At 47.9% G+C, this 24,278-nt stretch overlaps 1 protein-coding gene across 1 annotated transcript in view; it reads left to right on the forward strand.

Moving 5' to 3' along the window:
* Nucleotides 1-24,278, forward strand: part of LOC137327794 (polypeptide N-acetylgalactosaminyltransferase 18-like) — a 440,866-nt gene that overhangs the window by 332,939 nt on the left and 83,649 nt on the right. Inside the window, exons 6-7 of the mRNA XM_067993601.1 lie at nt 5,976-6,113; nt 13,315-13,410. Of these exons, the coding sequence (XP_067849702.1) occupies nt 5,976-6,113; nt 13,315-13,410 (234 nt within the window). The remainder of the gene's footprint in view (nt 1-5,975; nt 6,114-13,314; nt 13,411-24,278) is intronic.

Consider the following 24,278-nt stretch of genomic DNA (forward strand, 5'->3'; position numbering starts at 1 on the left):
AAGTGGATGACCTCACATTTGTCTACATTTAAAAACTACCAACTATTACATTATAAGTGTGAAGTGGTGCATTTTGGGAAAAAAAGAACGAGGAGAAGCAATACAAACTAAATGGTACAATCTTAAAGGGGGTGCAGGAACAGAGAGAACTGGGGAGTGGGACTAATGGGATAGCTCTTTCAAAGAGCTGGCACAGGCACAATGGGCTGAATGGCCTCCTGTAATATCTCCAACTGAGAATGGGCAAGTGACCTGCTTGCAAAGCTTTGCCGATACCGATAATGCCCTCAGGCTGAATTTTTATCTTCGACTTTCTGTGTGGAGTTAGCTCCCCTCTACCCAGTGCTTCCTCGGGATAACACGGGAGATGTCGAGAACTCGTGTTGTGAGGAGAAGGGAGGGAGACGGCCTCCCCATGGAACAGCTTGCTGGAGCTCTGACCGCCCAATGCTTGCTTTTCCAGCACCAGATTCCATTTCCCGTCTCCCAGCCCAATGAAGCCCGGGAGAAAAGTGTAACTGATTCAAAATCACCTGTTCCGCACAATCGCCCAAAGTCAAAATTACCCCCAATGAGCGAGGAAGTGAATCTCAAAGGGAAAAAATGGGCGTCCTAGTGCAAGAAAATCAAAAAGTTAGTATGCAGGTGCAGCAGGTGATCAAGAAGGCCAACGGAATGTTGGCTTTTATTGCTAGGGGGATAGAATATAAAAACAGGGAGGTATTGCTGCAGTTATATAAGGTATTGGTGAGACCGCACCTGGAATACTGCATACAGTTTTGGTCTCCGTACTTAAGAAAAGACATACTTGCTCTCGAGGCAGTACAAAGAAGGTTCACTCGGCTAATCCCGGGGATGAGGGGGTGGACATATGAGGAGAGGTTGAGTAGATTGGGACTCTACTCATTGGAGTTCAGAAGAATGAGAGGCGATCTTATTGAAACATATAAGATTGTGAAGGGGCTTGATCGGGTGGATGCGGTAAGGATGTTCCCAAGGATGGGTGAAACTAGAACTAGGGGGCATAATCTTAGAATAAGGGGCTGCTCTTTCAAAACTGAGATGAGGAGAAACTTCTTCACTCAGAGGGTGGTAGGTCTGTGGAATTTGCTGCCCCAGGAAGCTGTGGAAGCTACATCATTAAATAAATTTAAAACAGAAATAGACAGTTTCCTAGAAGTAAAGGGAATTAGGGGTTACGGGGAGCGGGCAGGAAATTGGACATGAATTTAGATTTGAGGTTAGGATCAGATCAGCCATGATCTTATTGAATGGTGGAGCAGGCTCGAGGGGCCGATTGGCCTACTCCTGCTCCTAATTCTTATGTTCTTATGTTCTTAACTTGCATTTCTGTCCCACCTTTCATGCCCTCAGGATGTACCAAAGTGCTTTACATATAAACATACAAAACAGGAGCAAGAGTAGGCCATTCGGCCCTTCAGGCCCCCTCCGCCATTCAAAATGATCATGGCTGATCGTCTAACTCAGTACCCTGTTCCCGCTTTTTCCCCATATCCCTTGATCCCTTTAGCATTAAGAAATATATCTATCTCCTTCTTGAATACATCTAATGACTTGGCCTCCACTGCCTTCTGTGGTAGAGAATTCCACAGGTTCACCACCCTCTGAGTGAAGACATTTTACAGCCAACGAGGTGCTTTTGAAGTGTAGTCACGTGGCCGCCAATTTTTGCACAGCAAGATCCCACAAACAGCAAATGGAAATCTCTATTTTTAGCGTTGTTGGTTGAGGGATATAAACATTGGCCAGGACACCAGGGAGAACTCCCCTAACCTTTTTCAAAATAGCAGCATGGGATCTTTTAGATCCACCTGAGAGGGATAGGGCCTCGCTTTAACGTCTCAACAGCTCCGACAGTGCAGCACTTCCTCAGTACTGCACTGGGAGCGTCAGGCCTGGATTATGTGCTCAAGTCTCTGGAGTGGGACTCGAACCTACAAATTTTCTGGCTCGGAGGCGAGAGTGCTGCCCACTGAGCCTTGGCTGACACCTCCCAAACAATTTATTAGGTGATCGGCTCAGGCAAGTTTATTATCAACTCGACTTGACGTTTCGACAAGACTTCAAAGGGGTTAATTTTCACGGGGGATTTCCCGAGTGACCTGGGCAACTTTGGCAGAAGAACCGAGGAAACTTCTGCGGAAGAATCCCCGCGGCAAAGTTTGTTATTATATCCGTTCATGGGATGTGGGCGTCTCTGGCGAGGCCGGCATTTATTGCCCGTCCCTGATTGCCCCTTGAGAAGGTGGTGGTGAGCCGCCTTCTTGAACCGCTGCAGTCCGTGTGGTGAAGGTTCTCCCACAGCGCTGTTAGGAAGGGAGTTCCAGGATTTTGACCCAGTGATGAGATTAGTCACCAGTTCCTTTAATTTACGACGTTACAGTTCTTGGAGTTAATAAAGGGGTGCGGCTCGGGAGGCTGGTGAGAGGAGCATTGCAGTGATCCATCCTGGACGCGATGAAGGTGCAGATGATCGACTGTCTCTTGTTTTTAGCGGGTACGGCAGGCTTGTAGTTCTGCTGCTGGATCAGCAACCCAAGCGGTCCTGAGTTCAAATCCCACCATGGCAAGCTGTGAAATTAAATTCAATAAAAATCGGGTAATTCGCGGGGCAGGCACCAGAGAAAACGACCATGAAATCTGATGGATTGTCGTCGAAACCCAACTGGTTCACTGATGTCCTTAAGGGAAGGAAACCTGCCGTCCTTACCTGGTCTGGGCCTACATGTGAACATAAGAAATAGGAGCAGGAGTAGGCCAATCGGCCCCTCGAGCCTGCTCCGCCATTCAATAAGATCGTGGCTGATCTGATCCTAACCTCAAATCTGAATTCATGTCCAATTTCCTGCCCGCTCCCCGTAACCCCTAATTCCCTTTACTTCCAGGAAACTGTCTATTTCTGTTTTAAATTTATTTAATGATGTAGCTTCCACAGCTTCCTGGGGCAGCAAATTCCACAGACCTACTACCCTCTGAGTGAAGAAGTTTCTCCTCATCTCAGTTTTGAAAGAGCAGCCCCTTATTCTAAGATTATGCCCCCTCGTTCTAGTTTCACCCATCCTTGGGAACATCCTTACCGCATCCACCCGATCAAGCCCCTTCACAATCTTATATGTTTCAATAAGATCGCCTCTCATTCTTCTGAACTCCAATGAGTAGAGTCCCAATCTACTCAACCTCTCCTCATATGTCCACCCCCTCATCCCCGGGATTAACCGAGTGAACCTTCTTTGTACTGCCTCGAGAGCAAGTATGTCTTTTCTTAAGTATGGAGACCAAAACTGTATGCAGTATTCCAGGTGCGGTCTCACCAATACCTTATATAACTGCAGCAATACCTCCCTGTTTTTATATTCTACCCCCCGAGCAATAAAAGCCAACATTCCTAGCAATGTCCTGCTCTCTCGACTCCATTCTCATTCCCACTAAACTGCTCACCACTTCCCTTCCTGGGCCTCCTTTACAGAAACTTCCCAGCATTCAGTCCCACTGCAACAATTTTGTGTAGGGCAGCTTTCTCAAGTTAAACTCCATCTCAGGCTGCTTACTGGACATTTCCCCAAAGGCATGCTTTCGGCAATGGACGAGGCACTGATCCTACAGAGTGGGACCTAGACGGCTGGAGGAACGGCCGCAAATGGAGGGACAAAAGGAGGGATGATGCACAAGAGGCCGGAGCGGAAATATAAAATTGAGGACAAAATGTACTTGTTGGGGGGGAGGTGGGATTTTAACTGCGAGCGGGTTAAGTTACGAGGAGAGATTACACAAATTGGGGTTTCGAAGGTTAAGGGGTGATCTGATCGAAGTTTATGAGATATTAAGGGGAACGGATAGGGTGGATAGAGAGAAACTATTTCCGCTGGTTGGGGATTCTAGGAGTAGGGGGCACAGTCTAAAAATTAGAGCCAGACCTTTCAGGAGCGAAATTAGAAAACATTTCTACACACAAAGGGTGGTAGAAGTTTGGAACTCTCTTCCGCAAACGGCAATTGATACTAGCTCAATTGCTAAATTTAAATCTGAGATAGATAGCTTTTTGGCAACCAAAGGTATTAAGGGATATGGGCCAAAGGCGGGTATATGGAGTTAGATCACAGATCAGCCATGATCTTATCAAATGGTGGAGCAGGCACGAGGGGCTGAATGGCCTACTCCTGTTCCTATGTTTCTGGCTGTTTTCAGTTAGATTCCAGTCCCCCCACCCCCCCAGCAGCAGAATGAGGCGTTCTCACTGTTAGAGTGAAGGAGACAGCCAGTAAGACAGGATCTACACGGGAGTGTGCCATTGAGTCAGAGGGTGGTGAACCTGTGGAATTCTCTACCACAGAAAGCAGTGGAGGCCAAGTCATTAGATGTATTCAAGAAGGAGATAGATATATTTCTTAATGCTAAAGGGATCAAGGGATACGGGGAATAAGCGGGAACAGGGTACTGAGTTAGACGACCAGCCATGATCATTTTGAATGGCGGAGCAGGGCCCGAAGGGCCGAATGGCCTACTCTTGCTGTGGTTTGGCAACAGCAAAACATACGGTAGCTAAATCGGTAAGCGAAAGACCAAGTGTGGTTTGCAGTTGAAGCGGAGGTGGAGGGCAAGAGATAACTGGACCAGGGCACCGCAGGCATAATTCAGCCACCATCAGGCCATAGCCCCTGAAACCCACGTCGTTCTCTAGTTTCCTTCCTATCATGCCCTCTCCAAGCTCATTTGTCTATGAGACTCATGTCATAAGAACGTAAGAAATTGGAGCAGGAGGAGGCCAATCGGCCCCTCGAGCCTGCTCCGCCATTCAATAAGATCACGGCTGATCTGATCCTAACCTCAAATCTAAATTCATGTCCAATTTCCTGCCTGCTCCCCGTAACCCCTAATTCCCTTTACAAACCCCTAATCAGACATTCTGTCCCGATTTGTTATATTTCCATCATCGATTTACAATGGCCAGTTGGGTGGCGTGGCACTGAGAGCCACTTTAGATTCTGGGATTGATGATGTTATTCTGCTGTCAGTTTGGGGGCCATGGTGAGGTCGATTCCATTGGACTCAGCCCCTTAGAGCAGGTGAGGAAAAAATAAAGAAATAGCCTCCAGATTCCTACCTGGTGTTTCTCTACGGGAATGTGTAATTGTGGCCATGTTGGATAAGGGTAGGATTGGTGCTGCTAATAAACTCAGGGTCATAAATATAAGATAGTCGCTAGTAAATCCAATCGGGAATTCAGGAGAAACTTCTTTACCCAGGGAGTGGTGAGCATGTGGAACTCGCTCCCACAAGGAGCAGTTGAGGCGAATAGCGTAGATGGATTTAAGGGGAAGCTGGATAAACACATGAGGGAGAAAGGAATAGAAGGATATGCTGATCGGGTGAGATGAAGTCGGGAGGGAGGAGGCTCGTGTGGAGCATAAACACCGGCATGGACCAGTTGGGCCGAATGGCCTGTTTCTGTGCTGTCGTTTCAATGTAACTCGATTCAATAGAAACATAGAAAATAGGAGCAGGAGTAGGCCATTTGGCCCTTCGAGCCTGCTCCGCCATTCAATATGATCATGGCCGATCCTCCATCTCAATACCATATTCCCGCTCTCTCCCCATACCCCTTGATGCCTTTTGTGTCTAGAAATCTATCCAGCTCCTTCTTAAATATATTCGGTAATGAAGCACTCCATGGTTGATAACAACGTAGTTTAAAGCTCCCATGAAGCGTCTTGGGGATGTTCTTGCTGCATTAATGGCCGCACATAAATGCAAGTTGGTGCTGTCATTATTGACCAGCAAAACAACCCCTCACAGTCCAGGTCTGTGTAGACTGTCCACACATTGATTCATTGTCGGGATTGGTTACCCCTTTTACTCTGGACCCGATTGGGATTGTGGGATCAGCGGGTTTTGTCCGGGCGTCACTGTTTCCGCGCCTGGATTCACGAGCACTGTGTCCGTTTTTTTCCCTTCAGAATTCAGGGATTGACATCGGAGACATTTTGGACAGAAAGGCTCTGAGACGAAAGTTGCAATGCAAGAGCTTTAAATGGTACCTGCACAACGTGTATCCTGAGATGAGAATGTATACGGACACTGTGGCCTACGGAATGGTAAGGACAACCTGGAGAGTTTCCCTTCATCACTTTTTTTTTTGTGTTTTATTTCAAATTGAGAAACCTGGACGTCAGGCTTGGCTCAGTGGTAGCGCGCTCACCTCCGAGTCAGACGAGGTGGATGTAAAGGATCCCACGGCATTATTTGAAGAAGGGGCAGGGGGGTTGTCCCCGGTGTCTTGGCCGACATCCATCGCTCAGCTTATTGGGGGAGTTACTGAACTCATTGCTCTTTGTGGGATCTTGGCTGCCGCCTTTCTCCGCATTACAACAGAGATTCCATTCAAAAGTGCCTCAGTCGGCCGTGAAGCGTTTTGGGACACCGTGAAAGGCGCTATATAAATGCAACTTTGTTCTTTCATTTATTGAGGCCCAAGAGAAGACAAAATAAGATGTGTAGTGGGTTTGTTGCCAAACATCTGGTTTTTAAAGGTTGACTGTTGGGGGAGAGGTGGGGGTTTGGCGGGGGGGAGAGATTGAGGGAGGTGAGGAGTTCCACAGTCCTGGGAAGGGATGAGTTTGAGTCGGAGACGAGGCGAGGACGGAGGGAAGGGGGGGAATGGGTGTGGGACACGGGGGGGGGGGGGGGGGGGGGGATTTGGGGCTTAGAAGGAACAGGAGAGAACAGGGGGATAGAATATAAAAACAGGGAGGTATTGCTGCAGTTATATAAGGTATTGGTGAGACCGCACCTGGAATACTGCATACAGTTTTGGTCTCCATACTTAAGAAAAGACATACTTGCTCTCGAGGCAGTACAAAGAAGGTTCACTCGGTTAATCCCGGGGATGAGGGGGCGGACATATGAGGAGAGGTTGAGTAGATTGGGACTCTACTCATTGGAGTTCAGAAGAATGAGAGGCGATCTTATTGAAACATATAAGATTGTGAAGGGGCTTGATCGGGTGGATGCGGTAAGGATGTTCCCAAGGATGGGTGAAACTAGAACTAGGGGGCATAATCTTAGAATAAGGGGCTGCTCTTTCAAAACTGAGATGAGGAGAAACTTCTTCACTCAGAGGGTAGTAGGTCTGTGGAATTTGCTGCCCCAGGAAGCTGTGGAAGCTACATCATTAAATAAATTTAAAACAGAAATAGACAGTTTCCTCGAAGTAAAGGGAATTAGGGGTTACGGGGAGCGGGCAGGAAATTGGACATGAATTCAGATTTGAGGTTAGGATCAGATCAGCCATGATCTTATTGAATGACCGAGCAGGCTCGAGGGGCCGATTGGCCTACTCCTGCTCCTATTTCTTATGTTCTTATGTTTTTAGCTTTCGCATGTTAAGCACGACTCAGCTTTAAAGTAGTCACCACCGAACTTTTGCACTGGGACTGACCTGACAACAGTGGCCAGTTTCAGTATGAAGTAATCACCTGCTTGAATGAGGGAACTTTAATTAAAGACATGCCACAGCGGACTGGCTCCTAAGTTTCAAGGCACTGATCATGGGGGCACGGACGACAGTTAGCCCTGCAAAAAGGACAAGGTCCAGGTCACTCGTATCTTTTTAATTGGGGTTTCCGTAGCATGGGGGGAATTAACTGGTGCAGAATCAAAGGCAGACTATTAATTAACGGTTTCACTCCGTGGAATAGCAATTATTGATCAGATAACGAAGTACGGGAGCGATATTGATCTCGTTAGCCCAACCGAAAAAGAACTTGATAAGCAAGGAAACTAGCTCATTAACTGAAGTTATCAGCAAGGAACACATTCAATTATATCCTCCTGATATGGGGTTGTATTTTAACTTTTTGTACAATCACTTTAAGCAGAAACATGTGAATTGCTATAGTCAGGGCGAGAGAAAAAAGAACATAAGAGATAGGAGCTGGAGTAGGCCAATCGGCCCCTCGGGCCTGCTCCGCCATTCAATAAGATCATGGCTGATCTGATCCTAACCTCAAATCTAAATTCATGTCCAATTTCCTGCCCGCTCCCCGTAACCCCGAATTCCCTTCACTTCTATAAAAAGTGGCGGTTTGTCGAGATAGAATTTGAAAAGGTTTAATCAACCTACATACAGAGCTCAGAACAGTAACAGGCTTGAGTTCCAGACCCATTGGGTGTGGTTGTACTATCTTAGGAACATAGGAACAGGAGTAAGGCCATTCAGCCCCTCGTGCCTGCTCCGCCATTTGATAAGATCATGGCTGATCTGTGATCTAACTCCATATACCTGCCTTTGGCCCATATCCCTTAATACCTTTGGTTGCCAAAAAGCTATCCATCTCAGATTTAAATTTAGCAATTGAGCTCGTATCAACTGCCGTTTGCGGAAGAGAGTTCCAAACTTCTACCACCCTTTGTGTGTAGAAATGTTTTCTAATCTCACTCCTGAAAGGTCTGGCTCTAATTTTTAGACTGTGCCCCCTACTCCTAGAATCCCCAACCAGCGGAAATAGTTTCTCTCTATCCACCCTATCCGTTCCCCTTAATATCTTATAAACTTCGATCAGATCACCCCTTAACCTTCGAAACTCCAGAGAATACAACCCCAATTTGTGTAATCTCTCCTCGTAACTTAACCCTTGAAGTCCGGGTATCATTCTAGTAAACCTACGCTGCACTCCCTCCAAGGCCAATATGTCCTTCCGAAGGTGCGGTGCCCAGAACTGCTCACAGTACTCCAGGTGCGGTCTAACCAGGGTTTTGTATAGCTGCAGCATAACTTCTGCCCCCTTGTACTCCAGTCCTCGAGATATAAAGGCCAGCATTCCATTAGCCTTATTCATTATTTTCTGCACCTGTTCATGACACTTCAATGATCGATGTACCTGAACCCCTCAGTCCCTTTGGACATCCACTGTTTTTAACTTTTTACCATTTAGAAAGTACCCTGTTCTATCCTTTTTTGATCCAAAGTGGATGACCTCACATTTGTCTACATTGAATTCCATTTGCCACAGTGTATGTTTAAGTACGATTGTATGTAACGTATGCTAATACATCTATGGACGCTCGACCTCAAGGTTTCAAGAACGTTATTGATTTTGAGGACGTCTTTATCATAAATAAAACCAATCCTCTGACAAGGTCCATGGAATGTATGAAACGTCACCAGGTTTAAATGCTTTTCGACCCAATGGACTTGGTCATTCTCTCACCTCACCAGAGAGCCCAGCGTTGCGATCGCAAGTAAATCAATTCGAACATTCCCATCGTCTTTTACAACCATTCCCTGTGTTTTTAATTGGCCAGTCTAAATTTTTTACTTGGTGTTTTTCTGTTCCTAATGCAAAACCCTTGCTGAAAACATGTCCCAAGTCAGGATTCAGTTTGATATTATCCTGGGTGCTGAACCACCCTAAAAATAATTCAGGACAAAATTGGATGAAAATAAATCCAAGCAATTTTATTATGGCAAAGATTTTTTTTTTCCTTTTTATGGGAGGCACATGAAATTTTTTTTTTAAAAATCTGTGAACCTGTCGTTTAATGAAGAGATTGAGACTTGGTTTTGGAAGTGTTTGATGTTCGGAGGTTATAAGCTCATGAATACTGCAGCAACAGAGTTGTGCTCGGATCTGAATTCTGTGATGTGGACCTTGTTCGAGGATGGGTTCTATTTATGGTTGGATGTTCTAGCTGTCGACTCCACGCTGCTCTGCTTCCAACTTTTGCTGAGGCTTATCACACGCTGTGATGAACTTGTTGGTTGCTAAGCGACAGGTTTAAGAAGCCCAGGGCAAGGCCCGAAGCCCACAGCTCAGGATGCCAGGATTGTGAACGAAGAATCTCAGGGCTGGGGGGGGAGGCGGGGGCAGAGGGATTCTGGAGCACAAAGAGGGGGGAATGCTATGCTACAGTTATATAAAGCTCTGGTTAGACCCCCATGGGGCAAAGGACTGTACAGGGGTGAGGGGGGGCGGGTGGGCACAGTGCAGTGTAGAAATGCAGTAGTCATAGGAGAATCGATAGTCAGGGGGACACACAGGCGTTTCTGTCATAAGTCCTGCATGGTGTGTTGCCTCCCTGGTGCCAGGGTAAAGGACATTATGGAGAGGGTGCAGAACTTTCTGAGGGGGGTGCGGAGGGGAACAGCCAGAAGTCACGGTCCATGTGGGTCCCAACCACACAGGAAAGGGTCGAGGTCTTGCGGTCAGTGTTTCAGGAGCTAGGGAGGAAGTTCAAAAGCAGGACCTCCAAAGGTCGTAACCTCTGGATTACTCCCAGTGCCACGAGCCAGTGAGTACAGAAATAGGAAGATAAGGCAGGTTAATGAGTGGCTAGAGACACGGTGCAAGAGGGAGGGCTTCAGATCGTCGGGGCGTTGGGACCAGTTCTGGGGCAGGAGGGACCTGTTCAACACGGACGGGTTGCACCTCAACAGAGCTGGGACCAACGTCCTCGCGGGGAGGTTCACTAGTGCTGTGGGAGAGGGTTTAAACTAATTTAGCAGAGGGGTGGGCACCGGGATGTAACGTTAGAGAGAAGAAACAAGGTGCACAAAGGATTGGGAGCGATTTCGTCACACAAGGGAGGGGTGGAAATCTGGAACTCTCTCCCCCAGAAAGCTGTTGAGGCTGGGGGTCAATTGAAAATTTCAAAACTAACTTGGATAAGTTTTTGTTGGGTAAGGGTATTAATTGTCACAGAACCAAGGCGGGTAAATGGAGTTGAGATACAGATCAGCCATGATCTAATTGAATGGCGGAACAGGCTCGAGGGGCTGAATGGGATTGACGACATAGTAAATTAAGTACAAAAACACTGCAGATGCTGGAAATTTGAAACAAAAACAGAAACATAGAAAATAGGAGCAAGAGTAGGCCATTCGGCCCTTCGGGCCTGCTCCGCCATTCAAAATGATCATGGCTGATCGTCTAACTCAGTACCCTGTTCCCTCTTTTTCCCCCATATCACTTGATCCCTTTAGCATTAAGAAATATATCTATCTCCTTCTTGAATACATCTAATGACTTGGCCTCCACTGCCTTCTGTGGTAGAGAATTCCACAGGTTCACCACCCTCCGAGTGAAGAAATTTCTCCTCATCTCGGTTCTAAATGGCACGCCCCGTATCCTGAGACTGTGACCCCTGGTTCTGGACTCCCCAGCCATCGGGAACATCCTCCCTGCATCTAGTCTGTCTAGTCCTGTTAGAATTTTATATGTTTCGATGAGATCACCTCTCATTCTTCTAAACTCTAGTGAATATAGGCCTAGTCGACCCAATCTCTCCTCATACGTCAGTCCTGCCATCCCAGGAATCAGTCTGGTAAACCTTCGTTGCACTCCCTCCATGGCAAGGACATCCTTCCTCAGATAAGGAGACCAAAACTGCACACAATACTCCAGATGTGGTCTCACCAAGGCCCTGTATAACTGCAGTAAGACATCCCTGCTCCGGTACTCAAATCCTCTTGCAATGAACACCAACATACCATTCGCCTTCCTAACTGCTTGCTGCACCTGAATGCTCGCTTTCAGCGACTGGTGTACAAGGACAGCCAGGTCTCGTTGCTGGAAATGCTGGAAACACTCAGGCAGCGTCTGTGGGGAGAGAGGAGGAATTAACGTTTCGGGTGAGGGCTCTTCATCAAAACTGGAAGATATTACAGATTAACTGCATTTAGAAAGGAACTGAACAAGGAGAAGGGAAACACACACATTCACACATACATACACGCACACGCATACGCACACGCACACAGAGCACGGTGTTTTGATGGAGCATCAACCTGCTCCCTTCCCCGTGTTCAGAAGTACCAGCGCACTCATCCAACATCTCCAGCACTGCCTGCTGGCGAGAACCAGGTACGGTAGCATAGTGGTTATGTAACTGGACTAGTAATTCAGAGGCCTCGACTAATAATCTGGAGTTATGAGTTCAAATCCCGCCACGGCAGCTGGGGGGGGAATTTAAATTTAATTAAATAATCTGGGGGAGGAAAAAAAAACTACTATCAGTAATGGTGGTCATGAAACTACCAGATTGTCGTAAAAACCCAACTGGTTCACTAATGCCCTTTAGGGAAGGAAACCTGCCGTCCTTACCCGGTCTGGGCCTATATGTGACTCCAGACCCACAGCAATGTGGTTGATTCTTAATCGCCCTCTGAAATGGCCAAGCAAGCCACTCAGTTAAGAAGGTGGCTCAGCACCACCTTCTCGAGGGCAATTAGCGATGGGCAATAAATGCCAGCGATGCCCACATCCCACGAACGAATAATAAAAATAGGAGTCATCGGTAAGGTCCGAAGTTACGCCAGAGAGCTCCAAAGTACCCAGCGGAAAGATGAGGTGCTGTTCCTCGAGCTTGCGTTCTGAGCTCCATTGGAACAGCGTAGAAGGCCAAAGACCTCGAGGTCAGAGAGGAAATGGGACGGAGAATTGATAGTGGCAAGCAACAGGGAGCTTAGGGTCATCTGCCAATCATGTATTCCCGTTTTGACAAAGGCTCTATATCCGAAATGTTCATTCCTCAGTTCTCTCCTGAGCATTTCCAATCATTTTCTGCTTACGTCTCAGGTAAATTAAATACCTTGTGATCAGATACTAGAACTGAGAGGTTACACCTATCAGGAAAGGCTGAACAGGCTGGGGCTCTTTTCTTTCGAAATGGGAAGGCTGAGGGGTGACCTGATAGAGGTCGAAAATGATGGAAGGGTTTGATGGGGGAGACGTAGAGAAGGTGTTTCCACTTGTGGGGAAGTCCAAAACGAGGGGTCATAAATATAAGATAGTCACTGATAAATCCAATAGGGAATTCAGGAGAAACTTCTTTACCCAGAGAGTGGTGAGAATGTGGAACTCGCTCCCACAAGGAGTAGTCGAGGTGAATAGTGTAGATGCATTTAAGGGGAAGCTGGATAAACACATGAGGAAGAAAGGAATAGAAGGATATGCCGAGAGGGTGAGATGAAGTAGAGAGGGAGGAGGCTCGTGTGGAGCATAAACACCGGGATAGACCAGTTGGGCCGAATGGCCTGTTTCTGTGCTGTACTTTCCATTATAGATGGAGTTCAAAAGCCTGGAGATTGTTAAAACACTACCGTACGGAGAGAGAGAAGTTGTTTCAAGGTTTTGAGATCCTGGGAAAAGAGGAGTTTGAGATGGGAGATGAGTCTCGAGTCCCACGGAATGAGGATGCAGGCCGAGAGTTTCGGATGGTGCAATTGGTTGTCTGGAATCGACAAATCCCCAGCGACACCCTCTAATTCGTGCGTATTTATCTTTCCGTGTATTTCAGCTCAAAAATTTCCTGAAAAGCGATTTGTGCCTTGATCAGGGGCCTGACACGGATAACATTCCCATTATGTACATTTGCCACGGAATGACGTCACAGGTACGTGCGACAAACACATTGATTCCCGGGCGCTAGTGCTCCCGTGTGGGCGGGCTGCGTGTCAGATCGTAGTACAAAGAAACGAGCAATGATGGAAAGGAAAAGACACTCTGGTCCATCAAGCCTGCCCCACACAATTGTGATACCTTTGAGTTGTCCACCTCGCCCGAAACCATGTTATCTCCTGGGACAGGAATGGTTCCAGGGATGAGGGACTTCAGTTATTGTGGAGAGACTGGAGAAGCTGGGATTGTTCTCCTCAGAGCAGAGAAGGTTAAGGGGAGATTTGATAGAGGTGTTCAAAATCATGTCTCAAATCGGTTTTGATAGAGTAAATGAGGAGAAACTGCTTCCAGTGGCAGAAAGGGTTGGTAGCCAGAGATCACAGGTTTAAGGCGATCGGCAAAAGAACCAGAGGGGAGATGAGGAAACACTTTTTTTTTACGCAGCGAGTTGTTCTGATCTGGAATGCGCTGCCTGAAAGGGCGGTGGAAGCAGATTCAATAATAACTTTCAAAAGTGAATTGGATAAATACTTGAAGGGAAAAAATTTCCAGGACTGTGGGGAAAGAGCAGGGGAGTGGGACTGATTGGATAGCTCTTTCAAAGAGCCGGCACAGGCACGATGGGCCGAACGGCCTCCTTCTGTGCTGTACACAAGATGGGAAAACTAGGTTGCTGCTCTACATAGAAGCATAGAAAATAGGAGCAAGAGTAGGCCATTCGGCCCTTCGGGCCTGCTCCGCCGTTCAAAATGATCATGGCTGATCGTCTAACTCAGTACCCTGTTCCCGCTTTTTCCCCATATCCCTTGATCCCTTTAGCATTAAGAAATATATCTATCTCCTTCTTGAATACATCTAATGACTTGGCCTCCACTGCCTTCTGTGGTAGAGAATTCCACAGGTTCACCACCCTCTGAGTGAAGAAATTTCTCCTCATCTCGGTTCTAAATGGCACGCCCCGTATCCTGAGAGTGTGACCCCTGGTTCTGGACTCCCCAGCCATCGGGAACATCCTCCCTGCATCGAGTCTGTCCAGTCCTGTTAGAATTTTATATGTTTCGATGAGATCACCCCTCATTCTTCTAAACTCGAGTGAATATAGGCCTAGTCGACCCAATCTCTCCTCATACGTCACACCCTTCCCAAGGCAAGCTGGCAAATTGAATCCAATAAATCTGGGAATGTGTGGGATGGTACCAGGGGAAAAATGACTATGTCAGCGGCCGGATTACATAGCAACAGGAGGAGGCCATTCAGCCCCTCGAGCCTGTTCCGCCATTTGATGAGATCATGGTGGACCTGTGACCTAACTCCATATACCTGCCTTAGTCCCATATCCCTTAATACCTTTGGTTGCCAAGAAGCTATCTATCTCAGATTTAAATTTAGCAATTGAGCTAGTATCAATTGCCGTTTGCGGAAGAGAGTTCCAAACTTCTACCACCCTTTGTGTGTAGAAATGTTTTCTAATCTCGCTCCTGAAAGTCCTGGCTCTAATTTTTAGACTGTGCCCCCTACTCCTAGAATCCCCAACCAGCGGAAATAGTTTCTCTCTCTCCACCCTATCCGTTCCCCTTAATATCTCGAAAACTTTGATCAAATCACCCCTTAATCTTCTAAATTCTTAGGAATACAACCCCAATTTGTGTAAAAAAACCAACTGTTTTGCTAACCTGTCACTCCTACCTGACCTAGCCGACGTGCGGCTCCAGTCTTACACGATGTAGTTCGTTCTTAATGTCCCTCTGGAGAACTAGGGATGGGCGATAAATGAGGCCCTGCCTGTTTCACCCACATCCCGAGAACAAATTTTTATGTCGTTCGAATCGGTCGTGGAATGAGAGAGTTCTGGATAACTTTCCTCTCTTCCAGTATCTCTGGATCCCCAAGCCCGCACAGAAATTACACAAGCATTGTAACTACGCAGTAATTAGTGCATCTATACTGCTCCCTCATTTTGGGATCTCAGTGCTTATCTGCTGCGAGGCAGGTCCTATACCAGATGGGCCAACAAATATTTTTAAGTTGCAACTTGTAGCTTAGTTTGTGTTTGTCGTAGCTTCTCCAACGTTTATGGCGGTGGCGGGGAGTTGGGGCTCTTCTGCCCCGTATCCTAACTCTCGCCAAGTCCCGTTCACCCATCACCCCCCTGTGCTCGCTGACTTACATTGGCTCCCGGTCCGGGAACGCCTCGATTTAAAAATTATCATCTTTATTTTCAAATCCCTCCATGGCCCTCGCCGCCCCCCTCCCTATTTCTGTAACCTCCTCCTACAACCCTCCGCGATCTCTGCGCTCCTCCGATTCCGGCCTCTTGTGCATCCCCGATTTTAATCGCTCCACCATTGGCGGCCATGCCTTCAGCTGCCTAGGCCCTAAGCTCTGGAATTCCCTCCCTAAACCTCTCCACCTCTCTCTCTCTCCGCACCTAGAGTTACTGTGAGCAGTTCTGGGCACCGCACCTTCGGAAGGACATATTGGCCTTGGAGGGAGTGCAGCGTAGGTTTACTAGAATGATACCCGGACTTCAAGGGTTAAGTTACGAGGAGAGATTACACAAATTGGGGTTGTATTCTCTGGAGTTTAGAAGATTAAGGGGTGATCTGATCGAAGTTTATAAGATATTAAGGGGAACGGATAGGGTGGATAGAGAGAAACTATTTCCGCTGGTTGGGGATTCTCGGAGTAGGGGGCACAGTCTAAAAATTAGAGCCAGACCTTTCAGGAGCGAGATTAGAAAACATTTCTACACACAAAGGGTGGTAGAAGTTTGGAACTCTCTTCCGCAAACGGCAATTGATACTAGCTCAATTGCTAAATTTAAATCTGAGAGAGATAGCTTTTTGGCAACCAAAGGTATTAAGGAATATGGGCCAAAGGCAGGTATATGGAGTTAGATCACAGATCAGCCATGATCTTATCAAATGGCGGAGCAGACACGAGGGGCTGAATGGCCTACTCCTGTTCCTATGTTCCTCCTTTTTGACGCTCCTTAAAACCTACCTCTTTGACCAAGCTTTTGGTCACTTGTCCTAATATCTCCAGATGTGGCTCGGTGTCAAATTTTGTTTGATGATCGCTCCTGTGGAGCGCCTTGGGACGTTTTACTACGTTAAAGGCGCTATATAAATGCAAAGTGCAGTTGTCTTTTCACACTAGCACTACGGCAGTCGGAGAGTATGGACCCTGCCTCCATGGGGGAGGGCAAAGGTCTTGGACCCTCGGTCACTCTGGATCCAGCTGTTGCACCTCTTCATCGTGCTGTGGCCAAAGTTGGGGCAACTGCCCATGTAAAGTGAACCCTCGATGGGGAAGGGGCTGTGTGTTGAGAAGTTTTCCAAGTTTATGAGGAGGAGAAGCACCATAAGTTTGCAGACTGGACTCGTCCAGAACAGCTGTCGTACCACGAAAACATCTGGGAGGTTAAATCAAAATAGAAAACGCTGGAAGCACTCAGCATCTGTGGAGAGAGAGAAACCCGAGTTAATGGCCCTGATATTCACAGGGAGGCGGAGAGTGAGCAGAGGAGAGAACATAAGAACGTAAGAAATAGGAGCAGGAGTAGGCCAATCGGCCCCTCGAGCCTGCTCCGCCATTCAATAAGATCATGGCTGATCTGATCCTAACCTCAAATCTAAATTCATGTCCAATTTCCTGCCCGCTCCCCGTAACCCCTAATTCCCTTTACTTCTAGGAAACTGTCTATTTCTGTTATAAATTTATTTAATGATGTAGCTTCCACAGCTTCCTGGGGCAGCAAATTCCACAGACCTACTACCCTCTGAGTGAAGAAGTTTCTCCTCATCTCAGTTTTGAAAGAGCAGCCCCTTATTCTAAGATTGTGCCCCCTCGTTCTAGTTTCACCCATCCTTGGGAACATCCTTACCGCATCCACCCGATCAAGCCCCTTCACAATCTTATATGTTTCAATAAGATCGCCTCTCATTCTTCTGAACTCCAATGAGTAGAGTCCCAATCTACTCAACCTCTCCTCATATGTCCACCTCCTCATCCCCGGGATTAACCGAGTGAACCTTCTTTGTACTGCCTCGAGAGCAAGTATGTCTTTTCTTAAGTACGGAGACCAAAACTGTATGCAGTATTCCAGGTGCGGTCTCACCAATACCTTATATAACTGCAGCAATACCTCTCTGTTTTTATATTCTATCCCCCGAGCAATAAAAGCCAACATTCTGTTGGCCTTCTTGATCACCTGCTGCACCTGCATACTAACTTTTTGATTTTCTTGCACTAGGACCCCCAGATCCCTTTGTACTGCAGTACTTTCCAGTTTCTCGCCATTAAGATAATAACTTGCTCTCTGATTTTTCCTGCCAGAGTGAATAACCTCACCATGGAGAGGAGGGGGAGGGGGAGGGGGGTTATAGCGGGTGGCAAACCCGGAATTGAGGGTAACCCGAAGGTCCGGCCGAATTTAACGGCAGGACCTCGTTTAAATTTTTTGTCTCCAAGTCCCGGCCGGCAGCTGGACAGATCGAGAAGATTCACTCGCTGCTGGGCAGGAGGCCCTGAGGTACCAGGCTGTAGCTGGAGAGAGAGAGAGGAGAGTGGGAGGGAGGGAGGGAGAGATCTTGGGTCTTGGAGGACATCGGGAGGGGGGAGGAGTCCAGAGAGAAGATCGGGGAGTCCGAGGAGAAGATCGGGGTTGGGGGGAGGACCGGGGAGAAGATTGGAGGGTGGGGATGGGGGGGTCTGAGGAGAAGGTTGGGGGGAGTCCGGGGAGAAGATTGGAGGGTGGGGGTGGGGGTCTGTGGAGAAGGTTGGGGGGAGTCCAGGGAGAAGATTGGAGGGTGGGGGTGGGGGTCTGTGGAGAAGGTTGGGGGGAGTCCGGGGAGAAGATTGGAGGGTGGGGGTGGGGGTCTGTGGAGAAGATTGGGGGGAGTCCAGGGAGAAGATCGGGGGTTGGGGGGGGGTCCGGGGAGATCGGGGGACGGGGGTCCGGGGTGAAGATCGGGGGATGGGGTTGACGGGGATCCGGGGAAAAGATTGGGAGTTGGGGGCGGTGGGTCTGTGGAGAAGGTTGGGGGGAGTCCGGGGAGAAGATCGGGAGTTGGGGGGGGGGTCCGGGGATATCGGGGGGGGGGCAGGGGTGCGGGGTGAAGATCGGGGGACGGGGGTCCGGGGAAAAGATGTGGGGCGGGGGCTTCGGGGAGAAGGTCGGGGGCGGGGCGGAATCCGGGGAGACGATCGCTGTCAGGGGGGGGGAAATTGTGGGGGGGGGGGGGGGGTTGCATCGGACCGGGGGGGGGGGGGGGGGTCGGCCGATCGAGGCCCACGAGCAGTGCTGGAAAGGCATCTACCTGCTGGATCCGGCCGTTCCTGCCTCCCTCCAGCTGATGGGCTTCCCGAGCCCCGGAAAACCTGTCCTGCAGCCATTAAATGTAAATCTATGGTTAAAATTTGAGGCCCGGAGCCTCATTAACATATTTAAATGAGGGACCCGCCTCTGGAGAGCAGGTTAGTCGCCCCTCCCCCCAACCCAGCCTTGTTACAGCGTTGGAGGCGGGTTTCAGATCTTGGAATCGTTAACCTCCTTCTCCCCCGTCTTCCGCCCGTACTGGAGGAGTTAAAATCCCCCCCCCACAATGTTTCAGGTCAGTGAACTTTCATCCCTGTACTCCGTACAGTTTTGGTCTCCTTACCTAAGGAAGGATATACTTGAGTTGGAGGCGGTGCAATGAAGGTTCACTAGATTGATTCCTGGGATGAGAGGGTTGTCCTATGAGGGGAGGTTGAGTAGAATGGGCCGATACTCTCTGGAGTTTAGAAGAATGAGAGGTGATCTCATTGAAACATATAAGATTCTGAGAGGGCTTGACAGGGTAGATGCTGAGAGGCTGTTTCCCCCTTGGCGGGAGAATCTAGAACTAGGGGGCATCGTCTCAGGATAAGGGGTCGGACATTCAAGACTGAGATGAGGAGGAATTTCTTCACTCTTGTGAATCTTTGGAATTCTCTACCCCAGAGGGCTGTGGACGCCGAGTCATTGGATATATTCAAGGCTGAGATGGATAGATTTTTGGACTCTAGGGGAATCAAGGGATATGGGGATCAGGCGGGAAAGTGGAGTTGAGGTAGAAGATCAGCCATGATCTGATTGAATGGCGGAGCAGGCTCGAGGGGCCGAATGGCCTACTCCTGCTCCTATTTCTTATGTTCTTAGAACTGGAAGAGGTTAGAGGTTTAACAGTTTATAAACAAGTACAGAGCCAGGGGGAAAACGGGAATGGGGGGGTTGAAGAACAAAAGGGGAAACGGGTGGAGGGCAGGAATGATCAACAACAACAACTTGCATTTATATAGCGCCTTTAATGTAGTAAAACGTCCCAAGGTGCTTCACAGGAGCGATTATCAAACAAAATTTGACACCGAGCCACATAAGGAGATATTAGGACAGGTGACCAAAAGCTTGGCCAAAGAGGGAGGTTTTGAGGAGCGTCTTAAAGGAGGAGAGAGAGGCGGAGAGGGAGGGGTTTATGGAGGGAATTCCAGAGCTTAGGGCCCAGGCAGCTGAAGGCACGGCCGCCAACGGTGGAGCGACGAAAATCGGGGGATGCGCAAGAGGCCGGAATTGGAGGAGCGCAGAGATCTCAGAGGATTGTAGGGGCTGGAGGAGGTGACACAGAGATAGGGAGAGGGGGGGCGAGGGCCATGGAGGGATTTGAAAACAAGGATGAGAATTTTAAAATCGAGGCGTTCCCGGACCGGGAGCCAATGTAGGTCAGCGAGCACAGGGGGTGATGGGTGAACTGGACTTAGTGCGAATTAAATGAGAAACAGGATGAAGGTGCAAAGACAAAAGGAGGATGTTAATGGGAGAATTCCAAGGTTGGTTAAATGTTCATTTGAAAGCTCCTGGCAAGCTGCAGCAGTACGTTGGAATATCAGTAACTTTCTTACACTGTACTTCAGAAGGGCTAAAAGTACAGTGTAAGAAAGTTACTGATATTCCAACGTCAGGTGAGTGAAGGGTTCCGTAAAGGCACAGCGTATACAGTCAGAGAACTGTGCCTTCGTGGAACCCTTCACTCACCTGACGAAGGAGGAAGCCTCCGAAAGCTTGTGATTCCAAATAAAGCTGTTGGACTATAACCCGGTGTTGTACGACTCCTTACATTTCATGCCTGAGGTGGACTTACGTTTTGTCTTAAATTAATACATTTTTAGTCTTTCTTTTCAAAAGTCGTAGATTGACATTGAGTTATTCCTTTAAAAAAAATGGGAGTACAAATTGTTCCAAAAGGGACAAAACAGTTGTTTGAAATTGAGGATGAGCAATCCAGGTTTGTGATTTGAGTGTACCTTCTTAATAATTTGTTTAAACCTCGTCCGTCACATTCAGACTCTATCGTCGTTGTGTCATTCAGTTGTAACTCTTTGCAATTAAACGTGAGATAATCCTTCGGTGAATGTTTTCCCAAAGGTAGGGGAGTCTATAACGAGGGGGCACAGATTTAAGGTGAGAGGGGAGAGATACAAAAGGATCCAGAGGGGCAATTTTTTCACTCAAAGGGTGGTGAGTGTCTGGAACGAGCTGCCAGAGGCAGTAGTAGAGGCGGGTACAATTTTGTCTTTTAAAAAGCATTTGGACAGTTACATGGGTAAGATGGGTATAGAGGGATATGGGCCAAGTGCAGGCAATTGGGACTAGCTTAGTGGTATAAACTGGGCGACATGGACATGTTGGGCCGAAGGGCCTGTTTCCATGTTGTAACTTCTATGATTCTATGAATGTAACGTTTGAACAAAATAAAGCACCTTTCAGCGTGATTATAAGTGTCACAAAGTTTAAAATTCCTCTGTTGCCTTGTGACACTTAATTCCACCTGACATTGTTGAAACAGCATGAGCACTAACGGGAGCTGAGCCCTGATAATTAATCCCAGGAGCCTTGTCCCTTCACATAATTATTTGGAACAGCAATCTCCGGGCTTGCTTTGATTGGTGGTTTCCATGGGAGACGCAGCCAGCCAATCGTTGCCGACGAAACACGACAGACTGAACGGACGTGGCTCACATTGACAGGAGTCAGAATCCAGGATTAAAAGTTTCCCCTCGAAATAAATAGGTCACGCTAAATTATTATCGTTCCAACATTGGCTGCTGCCCCCACTTATCGCAAAAAAAGCAAATTTCAGCTCTTCCCAAATGGCGGGAAAAGGAGCCGTTAACACGCAGCGGGTCCGTTTTCCCGCTGTGTTCCTGCCGATTCCTCATTTTGACCTCCGTGTCTCCCACCCCACCACCCTCGGCCGTGAGACCCTCGGGACACCACGACCCCCCGCCCCCCCCCCCGGACTTACCTCGGTCACCGTTGTTACATACGGAAAGGCAGCCGCCATTCTGCGCACAGCGAGATCCCACAAACGGCCAATGAGATGGGTGAGCGGCTCGCGTTTTTGGTGGTGTTGCTCGAGGGGGCAGTGTTGGTTGGGACACCAGGAGAGCTCCGTGCTGCCCCTCCAATAGGAACAGGAGGAGGCCATTCAGCCCCTCAAGTCTGTTCCGCCATTCAATCTGATCATGGCCGATCTGTTTCTTAAATCCATTTACCCGCCTTTGCTCCATATCTCTTAATCCCCTTACCCAGCAAAAATCTATCGATCTCAAATTTCAATTGACCCCCAGCATCCACAGCCTTTTGGGGGAGAGAGTTCCAGATTCCCACTCCCCTTTGTGTGGAGTTACTGTGAGCAGTTCTGGGCACCGCACCTTCGGAAGGACATATTGGCCTTGGAGGGAGTGCAGCGTAGGTTTACTAGAATGATACCCGGACTTCAAGGGTTAAGTTACGAGGAGAGATTGCACAAATTGGGGTTGTATTCTCCGGAGTTTCGAAGGTTAAGGGGTGATCTGATCGAAGTTTATAAGATATTAAGGGGAACAGATAGGGTGGATAGAGAGAAACTATTTCCGCTGGTTGGGGATTCTAGGAGTAGGGTCTAAAAATTAGAGCCAGACCTTTCAGGAGTGAGATTAGAAAACATTTCTACGCACAAAGGGTGGTAGAAGTTTGGAACTCTCTTCTGCAAACGGCAATTGATACTAGCTCAATTGCTAAATTTAAATCTGAGATAGATAGCTTCTTGGCAACCAAAGGTATTAAGGGATATGGGCCAAAGGCAGGTATATGGAGTTAGATCACAGATCAGCCATGATCTTATCAAATGGCGGAGCAGGCACGAGGGGCTGAATGGCCTACTCCTGTCCCTATACTCCTAAGAAATGCTTCCTGACATCACCCCTGAACGGCCTGGCTCTAATTTTAAGGTTATGCCCCCTTCTTCTGGACTCCCCCCACCAGAGGAAATAGTTTCTCTCTATCTACCCTATCAAATCCATTTATCATTGTAAACCCCTCGATTAGATCACCCCTCAACCTTCTAAACTCGAGGGAATACAAGCCCAGTCGATGCAACCTGTCCTCGTGATTTAACCCTTTGTGTACCTTTATCGTTCTGGTGAATCTGCGCTGCACCCCCTCCAAGGCCAATATATACTCATGAGGTGCGGTGTCCAGAACTGAACGCAAAACTCCAGATGTGGCCTGACCAGGGCTCTGTACATCTGGAGCATCACTTCCTCCCCTTTGTATTCCAGCCCCCTTGAGATAAAATCCAACATTTTTGATCAGCGAGGGAGTCAAAGGATGAGGGGAAAAGGCGGGAAAGTGGAGTTGAGGTAAAAATCAGATCAGCCATGATCTCATTGAATGGCGGAGCAGGCTCGAGGGGCCGAATGGCCTACTCCTGCTCCTATCTCTTGTGGTCTTATGGTCTTATTCCAATCGCCCTTTTTGTACCTGTGCACCTGGACACCCAAATCCCTTCACTCCTCACAGCTCATAGTCTCTCACCTTGAATAAAATATTCCAATCCCTGTTTCTCGGATCCAAAATGGATGACCTCACACTTCCCCACGTGGAACTCCATCTGCCACAGTTTTGCCCACTCACTTAATCTCTCAATGTCCCTTTGTAACTTCCTCCTCCCACCTACACATCTTACTTGTGCCTCTTAACTTGGTGTTTGTTGGACACATGGGGTTGAATTCACCAATCCACTGCTCCAAACAGGGAGTCTCAGTCAAAGAGAACCCAAGTCGAATGTATTACCTGGAATTACATCGAATGTACAGCACAGAAACAGGCCATTCGGCCCAACTGGTCCGTGCCGGTGTTTATGCTCCACACGAGCCTCCTCCCTCCCTACTTCATCTCACCCTATCAGCATATCCTTCTATTCCTTTCTCCCTCATGTGTTTATCCAGCTTCCCCTTAAATCCATCTACACTATTCACCTCAACTACTCCTTGTGGGAGCGAGTTCCACATTCTCACCACTCTCTGGGTAAAGAAGTTTCTCCTGAATTCCCTATTGGATTTATTAGTGACTATCTTATATTTATGGCCCCTAGTTCTGGTCTCCCCCGCAAGTGGAAACATCTTCTCTATGTCTATCCTATCAAACCTTTTCATTATTTTAAAGACCTCTATCAGGTCACCCCTCAGTCTTCTCTTTTCTAGAGAAAAGAACCCCAGCCTGTTCAATTTTTCCTGATAGTTATAACCTCTCAGTTCTGGTATCATCCTAGTAAATCTTTTTTGCACCTTCTCCAGTGCCTCTATATCATTTCTATAATATGGAGACCAGAACAGTGCACAGTGCTCCAAGTGTGGTCTAACCAAAGTATATGGAGACCAGAACAGTGCACAGTGCTCCAAGTGTGGTCTAACCAAGGTATATGGAGACCAGAACAGTGCACAGTGTGGTCTAACCAAGGTACATGGAGACCAGAACAGTACACAGTGCTCCAAGTGTGGTCGAACCAAGGTATATGGAAA

Source organism: Heptranchias perlo, chromosome 12 (assembly GCF_035084215.1).
Source record: "Heptranchias perlo isolate sHepPer1 chromosome 12, sHepPer1.hap1, whole genome shotgun sequence".
Taxonomy (NCBI): Eukaryota; Metazoa; Chordata; class Chondrichthyes; order Hexanchiformes; family Hexanchidae; genus Heptranchias; species Heptranchias perlo.